The sequence below is a fragment of the Solanum stenotomum genome, chromosome 1, assembly GCF_019186545.1.
Source record: "Solanum stenotomum isolate F172 chromosome 1, ASM1918654v1, whole genome shotgun sequence".
In the NCBI taxonomy this organism is placed as follows: domain Eukaryota; kingdom Viridiplantae; phylum Streptophyta; class Magnoliopsida; order Solanales; family Solanaceae; genus Solanum; species Solanum stenotomum.
In genome coordinates this window covers 26,870,861-26,884,494 of record NC_064282.1, presented here as the reverse complement: position 1 = coordinate 26,884,494, position 13,634 = coordinate 26,870,861, and the positions used below count along the sequence as shown (strand labels likewise).

Genomic DNA, 13,634 nt, shown 5'->3' with positions numbered 1-13,634 from the left:
AACCAATAACCAATCCAATAAGATTTTTTTTATCTATTTTTGTCCTTAATGGTTCGATTTTTTGTTTAACCAATAAGAAAATGCTTATAAAATAAATATATGACTTCTCCAACAATTTAACGTGACAAGACACTAATGTAACTTTAAAATGCTCATAAAATAGAAACAATAATAACTAAAGAACTATACAAGTTACACAAAGAGAATTAAGAGAAATTGAATTTAGGTATTGATGTTTTGTATAATGTGAAGTTGTGTACTCAAAGTTATCGTGAAGTGTGAATTAAAGACTAAAGGTCAAAGATAGCAACTAGTAAGGTATTGAGAAAATATTTAATATTTATGTACGGGTAAAGTAGTAAATTACTATAGCCTTAATAGGTTATCGTTTTACCCAATAAACCAATCTTAAAAAACCAAAATCGAACCGATAACCCCATAAAATTTTCTTATAAAATCATTAAAAAATCGTTAACCCAATAGCAACAAACCACTAAAAAAAATTCGGTTCGATTTATTGGTCGATTCGATTTTTGAGCCCCTTTATTTTAAAGTATTTGGATAAGATAATACTTTTTTGCAAAACACTTATTTTAAATCAATATAACAAAAATAAATTAGGAGTCATTATTTAAGTCAGGGGTGTTCACGATTTGAATAAAAATCGATCTATACTAAAAATTAATCAAATAACCAATTTTTATTTAAGTTTAATTTAATTTGGCCTAAACTGATTATAAAGAAAGAAATCAAGAAGTCGATAGAAATTTACATTTTATATATAAACAATTTTAAGTATCTTATAATTATGTTTTTATCAAAATTTGTTGAAAAAACTATATAAATAAACAAACACCGCTAGTATAACCACTCAACCACATGCTAAAATAAATAAATTCCTAGTGGATTGCTCATGTGATACACACTTCTTATTTTTAATTAGTCTAAAATTACTCTGCCTTTGAGAAACAATTGTTTAGTTTAAGAATTTTTCTTTAAGTCATTGGAATAATGACTCTCAACAGATCTTGAGAAGTGGTGGATTTAATTTCTGAAGTAAAAAAAATTCATATAGTTTTAATTTCAACTTGATTTCAAGTTCATCAATTGCTAAAGACGATTTTAACAATAAGAGGATTACTTGAAAATATTTATGCGTATGTGTATCAATATATCTAATTTCTTTTCTTCTTCTAATTATGTCTCTATGCGTAGATACATTGTATAATGATTATTTTATAAATGTATTGATGCATATCAAATACATGTATTTGAAAGAACTATATGAAATTGATCTGAATATGTCTAAGTAATACTTGATATACTAGATGCAATTGATAGTGAATACATCAAATGATACTTGATATATGGATGAAACTGATGTTGAATATATATACACTATATACATGATATACATATAAATTGTGAAAACACATGTAGAAAGATTCATCGTTAATAATGTCAATTAGAATTTTATAGATTAAGTGAATCACATATATAACCACTTAATGGATACAAATAGATACATGAAATTGTGGAACATATATAAATTGTGAAAACACAGATAGAAATATTTATTATTAAGAATGTCAATTACGTGACATTGTGGAACATATATAAATTATGAAACATAGATAGAAAGATTTATTATTAAGAATGTCAATTAGAAATTGCACATGAAGTGAATCACATATATAATCACTTTAATTTGATATTTTACAGTGACGAAAGTTTGATAGAAGAGAACTTAGATTTTTTACTCATGAATATACATAATCTTCAAAATTGTTATAGGTGTAATTTTCTCCTTGTTTAATGTGTTTCAGTTACATAAGATCTTAATTACCTAAAATCAGATCATTTTTAATGTGCATGTATCTGAGATACACTAATCACCCGATGTAATTCTTGAAACTATCATTTCATTGAATAATTAGCACACATAGTATTGTGTTTATGAAATTTTCTCAAATTTATTTACACTTTATTTTATGGGAAATAACACAAATCTCACTAGTTTAGGACCTAATTATGTGCCTTTTTTAAAGAGCAACTTTCACATATAACAAACACATAATTCATATTTGTATGCTATAGCAAACTTTGCATAATTGCGCTCCATAACAAACATAAATATGTATGTTTCGCTATACATATACAAAAGAAAGCAGTTGTATAATCTGCTTTGGTATACATATACAAAAAGATCAATTGTATAAAGAGAGGGAAGTGAGAGAGCGAGATCTGGGAGAGTGGCGAGTGAGATCTAGGAGAGGAGAGAGAGGGGAAAGAAAATATATGTATATATACAATTTTCTCTTGCTTTATACAAACACAAACGCATTTTATACAATTTGCGGTTTTTGTATAAAGTGAGAGAGGCGAGTGAGAGAGCGAGATCTGGGAGAGTGGCGAGCGAGATCTGGGAGAGGGGAGAGAGGGGAACGAAAATATATGTATGTATACAATTTTCTCTCGCTTTATACAAACACAAACGCACTTTATACACCTGCGTTTGTATAAAAAACGAGAGTGGCGAGCGAGATTCACCAGGAGAGAGGTTAAATAACAATAGTTTGCTATGGGGTACAATTAAATCAAACTATATTTATAACATTTAATTTGAATTAATAGTTTGCTATTATATACAATTTTCCCTTTTTTAAATTACCATTTATATAAGATTTCGATTCCTAAAAACATGTCCAGATTACATGGAGTCAAAACATGATTAACATGTATTTGAATTCATTGACTCTCTCATTCACATCTCTCCTCTCTCCCTCCCTCTCTCGCTCACTTCTCTCTCTGTGTATATGTGCTTTAGAATATATTTGATAGCAAAATTACTTGTATTTAGGTGTATTTGACTTGAAATTTGGTATGAAATTATTAATTAGTGAGACAATTTGTAATCATTTCAAACTATAGGAAGAATTAGTAAATATGGTAGGAATATTTGTATAATTAGATAATTTTTCCTTTATTTAATAAGCGTAAACCAAAAAATCTAGCAAAAGGCCAATTCAGGTCCAAGTTCAAAACCAATAAAAATAAAAAAAAATGAAGAACTTGCAAAAATTCTACTATTTTAGGATCTAATTACTTAGATACACTCTAATTTGCAATAATATTACGAATCTTGTCAGATTATGATGCGTCCAGATACATGTATCTCAGGATACATGGAGTCAAAATTAAGCGCAATATGTTCAGGATGCACTATATCCAAGTGGATTTGCAAGTATTTGAGATACATAGACAAATTTTGCTCGTCTCCCTCCATTACGCACGTCACTCTCCTATGTATCTGGTATCCCAAATACATGTGAGTCACACTAGATACATGTATCTAATGTGTATCTAGTATGATTCACATGTATTTGGAATACATGACCATCTCACTTCTCATCCCACTCGCCTCTCTCCCTCTCTCACTTACCTCTCTCCCTGTTTTACTGTATGTGATAGCAAAAATACCTATATTTAGATGTATCATTTTCATTCTTTGATATATGATATGAAACACTTAATTAGTGATAAAATACATAACTATTTGATAGTATATAAATAGAATTAGTATATATATTCCCTAAAACAAAAGCAATAACAGTCAATTCCAATTTCTTGTTATTGGATAAAAATCAAACATCTTTAAGGATTGCAGGGCCATAACAAATAATTGGTGTGTTTTTCGGTTATCCTTTATTTACTTAATTTGTTTTTCTTACTCTCTACCTTGTCTTTTTTATCTTAGTGTATGATTAATAATCAAACAATCAAATTAAATCGAATCAAAACTATAACAGTCAAATTAATAAATGTATAATTTAAAAATTAATTAATTTCTAATTTTGACCAATAACCACCAAACCGACCTGCTCTAAGTTATATGTGATCCAACCAGGGGCCTTACCAGAACACCCCAGCTATTAGCTAAATCCAATAGGTGTTGCGGATTTTCTAACTTCCAGGAGTAGACCCTCTACTTCCACGTATTCGCTACACAGACCGTCAGCAATTTCAACAAAATCAAAATTTACTTTCTTGGATTCTGCGCCTTCTTCTCAATCCTAAGGTATCAAACTTTTCTTTTCCCATTTCAGTTCACTTCTTTACATGTTCTATTGCTCACTATAACTGTCTAATTTGATCCTAAGAACTTTTTTCTGTATGTTGTATGAAAAAGATTCAATCTTTTGGAATTTGAAGCTAAAGGGGTTGTTCAGATTACCTCACTTCATTTCTTTCTGTATGTTGTATGAAAAAGATTCAATCTTTTGGAATTCAAAGCTAAAGGGGTTGTTCAGATTACCTCAGTTCATTTTGATAGCTAGTGTTTTGATTTGACTGCCCCATCTTACTTAAAATTTGTTCTTCAGTTTGGTGTAGCATGGTTAGGTACTTTGAGGGGAAGTGACAAAGATAGATAATGAGCAGGTCTAGAAGGTTCTTGAATGAAAGGGCTAGGGGAGATGGGATGAAACTTATTGATGAAAGAGGTGGAACAAGTGTTCTTGATCATGAAATTTCCCAACTTACAAAGATTAGGTCAAATCCCCATGAAAGAATGAGACACCTGCTTCCTGGCAAGGGAAAAGAACCAGTTTCATCTGTTAAATTGTTGGCTGCTAGAGAAGGGAATTATACAGGCAGAGGAAGATTTTCGTCATCTGATTGTTGTCATCTTCTGAGCCGGTATCTTCCAACAAATGGTCCTTCTGTAGTTGACCAAATGAGGAGCTGTGCTTATGTTTCACAGTTTTCGACGGATGGTTCTCTTTTTGTTGCTGGATTTCAGGTTTGATCCATGTAGCTGAATTTTCTATTTCCGGAAAACATAAGAGAGTTTTTATTATTTTTCATGACTATTGTCGTGTTATGATCTTATTGTTCTTCCTGGAAACAGGAAAGTCATATTAGGATATATAATGTTGATCAAGGCTGGAAAATCCAGAAGGATATTAGAGCAAAAAGTTTGAGATGGACAATCACTGATACATCGCTTTCTCCTGATCAACGTTTTCTTGTAAGTTCGTGATGACTAATACAACTTTGTGCATAATTAGTCCTTGTCCATGTGGTTATAAATGGGATTTGGTTGGTTCTTATGCTTCCAGGAATCAGCTAAAAGATACTAAGTATTTCTTGACTCTGTAGATGTGGTTTTCTTGCGTAACACCATTTATAGATATTGAAATGAACGCCATCCCAAGAAATCTGGCTACTTTATTTCTGTTTTGCTTTAACAGAGTCTGTGACATTGTTACATCATGAAATATTCTTTCAGTACATTATCGCGAGCTCCTAATATGTGATTCATCTATAACTTATTGAATTGGGTTAACATAGCATCTAATACACCATGGTTTTCTGTCACTATTCTGAGTTGGTTTTTATGTGTTGATCCACAGGTTTATTCCAGTATTTCACCCATTGTCCATATTGTTGATGTTGGATCTGGCATGAAACAGTCTGTTGCAAATGTTACGGTATGTTTTACTTGTTATATGTCAAAACATGTAAAAGATAGAAGACTTATGATATGCATCTTTGCTGCAGTATTCTATCACCTGTTGATATCATAGAAGTCATTAATGTGTACTCCTGTGAATTTCGTGATAAAAGGATGACTGTAATTTCAAATACAGAGGAACTAACTTTTACCAGTATTCTGGTTTTCAAATGAAGAATCTGAAATTTTGTTATAATTTCTGATGACCTGCATGAACAGTGCAGACATCATTTGCGTCCCCTTTATTTTTAGGGTAATTAAGGTGATGATGCTAATTTAATGTATCCTGTGCATCTTGTTATATTAGTTGGTTCAGCAAGAAGTGATAGGTTGTGCCTCGTTATAGGGAAGTAATTGTGCCACTATAATTTCCATTGGGACAATTGGAGGTCTTATTTAAGGGAGTCATTGGGTATGAAATGGTGTATGCCATGATTGTCATAGTGAACATCTATAATCAATGCCCTCAAGTGTCAATGTAGGTTTTTGATAGCCGTATACGAAAGACTTTGTTTAGTAATAGAGGTGTTTTTAACTGTGATAGTATTAAATTTCAACTTTCTTTTGCATTCATAAGACCAACAAGTGAAAAAATACACTACAGTTTCATACTTCGGTTATGCATACTTTGAACCCTCTTACTTCACCCCTTCTGGATTTTGCATACACTAATGTATATCAATGATGTGGTGGAGGATAAACAACAGAAGATTCTTGCTTTTTGTTATGGTATCATGAATATTGGACCTCACTTGGCACTTCGATTCTTGTCACTATTTCTAAAAGAGGATTTATGCTGAAAGTGATCAATCAACCACATGATGAGAGTATCTAATACCTTGCAGTTCAGCAATACTCAGATCAATTTCTAGTTAATTTTCAACTAGTGCCTTAAAAGTAGTTGTTACTAGTTCTCCCGATCTGTGATCAAAAGCAAATTAGTTTGAAGCTCTAGTGTGTATCTGACTCTTCTTTAGATCTTCTAATGGGAAGCTATTGTGCAGAAGTCTGACCCCAGTACCCCTCCTTAGATCTCCTACGGATGGGTAGCTTCTTTACAAAAGGGTTTAGTAAATAGTAATTAGGTAGATGAGCTTTGGCTGCATTTTTCTGAAAGTTCAATTTAAGGAGGGCATCTGGTCCTTGATGATATGGCCACCCATCTTAACTTGGTTTAAGTCATTACAATGACAGCATAACTTTTAAGCATATAGTTCGTGAGTTTTGGTGTATGTTAATTTTTCTGGTATTTCCTCTTTTTCTGCAGGAAATTCATGAAGGCTTGGAATTTTCTTCCCCTACCTATGATTATGACAATTATACATTTGGAATATTCTCTGTGAAGTTCTCTACTGATGGGCGAGAACTTGTTGCTGGCAGCAGCGACAGTTCAATATATGTTTATGATCTTGAAGCAAAAAGGCTAAGTCTCCAAATTCCGGCTCATACGGTATTGTGATATTCTTCTAGTAATAGCAGATATGGCTAACCAATCATTTTGGTATCATCTTCATTAGATGTTAGTTTCCAAGTTTATCTTCTCATGAAATCTAAAAAGAATTTGGGTGTGCCCCTGAATTAGGTACCTTGAAATAATGTTACCGTCATCAGATGATTTAAATATTATAAGTGCTATATCTAATTTAGCATTTCTTATCTCTCTTCTTTTGGTGAGGGAAAGAGTTGAGCCTACAAAAGTTAATTACACTGAAGTGAGAGCTGGTTCTTAGAACCTGTGTATACATTGTCATGACATTTCCTTTTATGTTGCATTTCCCCTTAGCAAGTCACTTTTCTTTCTGTTCTTTTTGCTGATCTGGGAAGTTTTACCCTAGCACTTTCCTGAAAGAGGACATTAGTATTTTAGCATGATCATAGAATTTCTGACTCGCAGATTTAGTGTTGATTTATGTTCTCAATATATGCATACAGTAAAATGCTTCTTTTAACGAAGAATTTCCTAGAATATCATAATAGAACTTATTTTGGTACCACAGCATTTTACCTTGTTGTGCTATGTTCCTGAGTAACTTTTAAGTTATTTATCTCCTCAAGAACTTCAATTCACAAGTTTGACCAAAATATCCATTAAACTTGGCCATCTGATGTCGAGAACTTGTGAAGTGGGTGTCTTATGCTTTATACTAAATGCATCACATGCTATAATAGACATCTTGTAGCTACTCTTTCAGGTTCTTAGATATTCCCCTACACAGATGTAAAAGCATACTGTAATTCGATTGCTATTTTTCATTGCAGTCTGATGTTAATGCTGTATGCTTTGCTGATGAAACTGGACACCTCATATATTCTGGAAGCGATGATAGCCTGTGTAAGGTAAGTTTATCCTACTTTTTGATGGGCTTAATTCATTTCCTATGACCATTTTCTGGGCTACTTCTGCTGTTACTTAACCAACCCAAGACTGGTAAAATGTCTGTCTAGTGAAGCATATTTCATGATGCTGTTCTCTGTTAAAATTCAGATAGATTGGTCATATGGAACCCTTTTGTCATTTATAGTTCTGTTTACCGATGGTGTTTGTACCATCACTAAAATCAGCTTCGTACCCCTTAATGATTCTTGTAAGTTGTTAAAAAATGCTCCTTTTTAACTAGCATTGGAGGATTCATTAGGATTCTCATGGGCCGCCGAAATACTGATGGTGTCTCTTTTCTTAGAATTTGCAAGTATTTATCTGTTTTACTTAGAAAGGGCTCTTGATTATATTCAGGTTTGGGACAGGCGTTGTTTTGGTACTAGAGAGCAAGCAGCTGGGGTTCTCATTGGACATCTAGAAGGCATTACATATGTTGACACTCGAGGAGATGGCCGATATCTTATCTCAAATGGGAAAGATCAGGCTATCAAACTCTGGGATATAAGGAAAATGTCTTCTAACATTAATTAGTATGTCTCACTTGATCCTGTTTTCTTTTCTTCATTTTGTGTTGTCCGTCACCCTTTCCTACTTTTTCCTCAACACATCTTCCTTTCCGCACCCCATGGGCATACTTAGTCCTTGAAGTGATTTTCTTTTCCCTGTCCACTTGTGCTTCAGTGCATGACCAATCAGTGCATTTGAATCATGAGGGCCTACATTGCCTGAGTAATTTGCTCTACCCTTCATTACATAGAAATATTTGAGTGTGTTGTGCAGAGAGTGGGCTTATTGGTTTAGCCTGTTTGGAATTGTTCTATAATGGTTGCCACTTGAGTCCAAAGAAGATCTCATTCACACTGCTAATAAGACTACTTTCTTTTGTATAGCTCCCCAAGGCCTAGAAGTTATGACTGGGATTACAGATGGATGGACTACCCAGAGCATGTTAGAAACAAGAGAAATCCACATGACCTGTCATTGGCTACTTATAAAGGCCACTCAGTCTTGCGCACTCTTATCCGCTGTTATTTCTCTCCTGCACATAGGTTGGTGGTTCATGCCTTTCTTAATACATGTTGAGTTTTCTTTGCTATACATGTTTCTGATTAAAATATTTAGCCAACTTTTCTTGCTTCTATAAGTATAGTTTGTCAGCTTTGGAATTTTTAGTGCCTCTGCATAGCATAATTGTTTCTTTGCAGCTGCTCAAGAATTCCAGACTTTTGAATGTTCCAAGTTAATTGGCATCAGTTTTATTGCTTGTATTATGGAACCAATTGATTTTTATATTGGATTACAAATAGAGAGAAATCGTGGAATTGATTTTCTTAACTTCATGGATTTTTCGTGAGATATCCTCACCTAAGGGACAAGACCAATGTCCAATATTTGTTTGGTATAATCAACAGTTAAATCAAGGAATTACTTCAGCTTTAAGTGTTTGGTTTGAAGGAAAATATTTTCCACAGAAAATGTTCTCCTAGAAAACAAGTGTACCTTATTTTCTAGTTTTGGTAAGTACACATTTTTTTTTAATTTCAAGAGCATTTATTTTATATGTAATCTAGTAAAACAATATGAGGGTGGGATGAGTGGGGGTTCGGGGGTGGGATGGTCAAGGGGTGGAGGTTGGAGGTGTTTGGTGGGTGGGGAGGAGACAATTAACTTGGAATGTGACTTATGCAACTTGTTTTCCCTACTTCAATTAGAGAGCTCATTTTCCTCATTTTTAAGGAACTTATTTTCGTAGAGAAAGTGTTCTCCAAAACATTTTGACCAACCAAAGACACTCATAATATTAACTAGTTTTATCATGATTCATGAATCTATTAACCTTCCGACTCATGTTTCTATAGTGTGTTGCGTTATGGTCCTTGATTCTGGTATTTGATGCCATCTGTAGAACAGTCGTCTAATCAGCAAAATTTATAATTTGCAGCACAGGGCAAAAGTTCATCTACACTGGATCAAGCGATTCTTCTGTCTATATCTATGATGTGGTATGCTTGGAGTTTTATACCCTTATTTGATTTGCTCTTTTTTCTTTTCAACATCCTACTTTATTGCGTCATAAATCAATATTAGGTTCATTAGCTAGTGAATCTTTTTTCGCAATCTGCTAAGTGCTTTGTAGGACTTGGATACATGCATTCTGTTTGGAGTTTCTGCACCTTTGAGTGATTGGATCTGTTTAAGGCCAATTACTGATTGCTTGATAATCTGAGAGACTGGTGGAACTATGGTTTTGAACTCCCCTTTCTCTAACTTGATGATTAAACAGTCAAAGATTAGCTTAAGAAAAAATATTATGTATTCAATTAGATGGTTGATTAGAGAAAAAGAAGTTTGAGCATGCCCTTTCATATTAGTCGCTTCCAAGTTCCAATGCTAGGCATGCTTCATGTAATATAATACGAAGGTCAAGCTGCACATCCCGTATATCTTTCTTTTTTTGATGATATGTGGTGTCTGGGGTAGCTTTTGCGCATATCACATTAAATTTGTTTTGGAAGCAAGGGACTTGATAAAACCTTGGATGCCAATTACTATCACGCATCTTGTCCATTCCTTTTGTAGGTGAGTGGAGCTCAGGTTGCAAAACTTGATTACCATCAGGAGCCGGTGAGAGACTGTAACTGGCACCCTTACTACCCTACGCTCGTTAGCTCTGGATGGGACGGTATCATTGCTAAGTGGGAGTTTTCTGGTACTGATACAAGCCCATTGCCAAAGAAGCCGCTATCCAGACAATGGAGGCGATCTTAGCATGCAGAAAGATGCTATTGGAGTACACACTGATTGAAATTTCCAAATCTCAAGTAGGTCTGTTCATGTTCTTTCTGCATATCGACATGTAGCCGTGTACTCTGGTTGTCCCTAACGGGACAGTCCAATGGGCGCGATAGGTCAGAATGTCACGAGTTCAAATCCTACTGGTTGCCTAGTTGAGCATTTGTCACTAACTATTATGTAAAAAGGGAGTTGTGATTCTATTACAAGTGAACGTTCATTGAGAATTTTATGAAAGATTAGTGTAAAAAGTTTCATTGAATGTATGTCATGTAGTGTACTACTGTTTATATTCATTCAATCAAACTATATTTCCTTGTCAAAATTAGTTGGGATCGACCTTCATATATGTATTATTTATTTCAACAAATAATAATAAAAAAAAGAAGAGAGGATTTTCAATGTGGATCTAAAAACATATTTCTATGTGACATCAGTACTAAGTACGTTGTGGTTCGAGGCTTTAGCAGGTCTACTGGTAGTGCTTAATCGTTTTAATTATTTATATCACATGTTTGTTTGAAAAATCACTTGATAATTGAAATTAGTGTAATTACACAATCTAGTGATTCATAGTATAGTAATTATGATGACCTATTTGTTTGACTAAATGTGATTAAAAGTGTACTTACACAAGTGTAATAGTTAGATAAAGTTTTAAATTAAAATTTAATCATCAAAAATATCAAAATATAAGTTAATCACCAAAAATATCAAAACTAAAAATTGATATTTGACAAATATGTGCCTTTATAAATGATATTAAATTAGATATTTAAATTATATATTGCCTCTTGAAAATATATTAGTTAATAAACATATAACTTTCAACTAATATTATAAAAAAAAAATAGTACATACATATATAAATTAATAATATTTTAATTTAATTAATCACAAAATAAAAGAAATTTTTGTAAAGAACATCATAGGATGCATGTTTAACAAAAAATATTGTAATATTATAAATGTAGTGTTACAAAATTATTCAAATATTTGACAAAAAAATAATTTATCAATTATAATTAAATAAAGTCAATGTGTTTGAAGAAAGGAGAGATGGTTGACATCTCCCCCAATAGGGACGGGAACAACCTTCGAGCTTTATATGTTATCAGACACATTCAAAGAGTCAATACTACTAAAACAGATAAATTGAAATAAAAAATATAACATAAATTTAAAATTAAAAAAAAAAGTCAATACTATTAAAGCAAATAAATTGAAATCGAAAATATAGTATGAATTTAAAATTCAAAATAAATAAACAACATAATACTCTTATGTCAAATTTTCTAACACAAAATTTAGAATATTACTTAAGTATATATAATTTAAAAGAAAAAAAATACATTAAATCTATAACATCTTTCAACAATGAGATTCTACTTTAATCATACACTAGAATAAATAAATTTTTTAAAAAACGATTAATTACATGAGATTCAAGAAGCAAATGATTGGAAAATTAGAAGAAATCATATGAAAGATAAATAATGAAAAATGAAAAAAAATATATTTTTAAAAAAATATTAAAACAATAGAAATAAAAAAGAAAATTGAAAAAGAAAATAAAGACAAAATTGAAAAAGAAACTAAAGTAACTTTATAATAATCCACAATTCTCATTTCCACTCCCACTGTCTGTCGACTTGGAGATGGTAATTATCTTCTCCTAATTATATCTGATTCTTTGTTATTAAGAGGAGTTGCTCAGATAATAAATATCTTTTATTTTTAATTTTAAAGTTATGAGTTCGAGTCTCCAAAGAAGTAAAGGTGAAACTCCGGGGGGAGGGAGAAGATAATTACACTCGAAATTAATTTTCATATGCATTTCCAAGAGTTTATTTGTTTTTAAATTTAAATCTTAATCACTCACTTAATATATGATTAAATCTGAATATTAAGATCTATAGCAAAATTTTAATATCATTAAAATATCAATTCAAAAGTTTTACAAAAATGCAGTTCTCCAACGTCATCCATTCATAACCCATCATCACTATTGTTGTCACCCATCAATATCAACCGCCATCATAATCATCCACAATAATCACCATTACAAATCACTATAATCCATCATCATTTACACTAGCCATTATTTACATAACTATAAGGAGTCGTTTGGTTTGAATTCAAGTTATGATAGAATTAGTTATGATGAGATAAGTTATACTAAGATTATTTTTTATTGAGTGTTTGATTTGTTGTATTCAAAATAATAAATCTTAAAAACAACATATAAGTTTACTAAAATACCCTTCATGAATGTAAAAAGTAATGTATAAAAAGTGTTTAAAGGGATATTTTTGTCATTTAGTCATTTTATCCCGGGATAAGTTATCCCGGGATTACTATACCACCCATGGGAAGGGATAACTTATCCCGGTACTAATTATTAATCCCAGGATAAGTTATCCCAAACTTCCCAACCAAACACTAAATTAAGGGGTCGTTTGGTTTGAAAATGAGTTATGATGGGATAAATTATGTTGGGATAAGTTATGTTGGGATTAGTTATGATGGGATAAGTTGTGTTGAGATTATTTTTTATTGAGTGTTTGGTTTGTTGTATTCAAAATAATAAATTTTAAGAACAATTTATGTGTTTACAAAAATGCCCTTCATTAATGTAAAAAGTGATATAACAAAAGGGTTGAAAGAGACATTTTTGTCATTTACCTATTTTATCCCGGGATAAGTTATCCCGGGATTACTATACCACCCCAAGAGAGGGATAACTTATCCCGGTATTAATTATTAATCCCGGAATAAGTTATCCCGAACTTGCCAACCAAACAACAAAATAAGCGGTACTATAATTTAATCCCGGGACTATTTGGTATTATCCCTCACACCAAACGACCCCTAAGTGCTACAAAATAATTATCCCAGGACTATTTGTACCTATCCTTCACACCAAACGACCCCATAGAGTGTTAG

General features: G+C 32.2%; 2 protein-coding genes and 1 pseudogene across 2 annotated transcripts in view; 2 read left to right on the top strand and 1 right to left on the bottom strand.

Moving 5' to 3' along the window:
• LOC125858923 (uncharacterized protein At4g15545) overlaps positions 1 to 13,634 on the bottom strand; it is a 954,564-nt gene that overhangs the window by 755,382 nt on the left and 185,548 nt on the right. The window lies entirely within an intron of this gene.
• Positions 3,879 to 11,104, top strand: LOC125858914 (LEC14B homolog). The gene is made up of 10 exons (XM_049538686.1): positions 3,879 to 4,078; positions 4,383 to 4,801; positions 4,910 to 5,029; positions 5,415 to 5,492; positions 6,783 to 6,965; positions 7,775 to 7,852; positions 8,250 to 8,425; positions 8,786 to 8,944; positions 9,838 to 9,898; positions 10,476 to 11,104. The coding sequence occupies exons 2-10, from the start codon at positions 4,433 to 4,435 to the stop codon at positions 10,662 to 10,664; spliced, it is 1,413 nt and encodes a 470-aa protein (XP_049394643.1). The 5' UTR covers positions 3,879 to 4,078; positions 4,383 to 4,432; the 3' UTR covers positions 10,665 to 11,104.
• LOC125854034 (U6atac minor spliceosomal RNA) lies at positions 11,729 to 11,872 on the top strand (annotated as a pseudogene).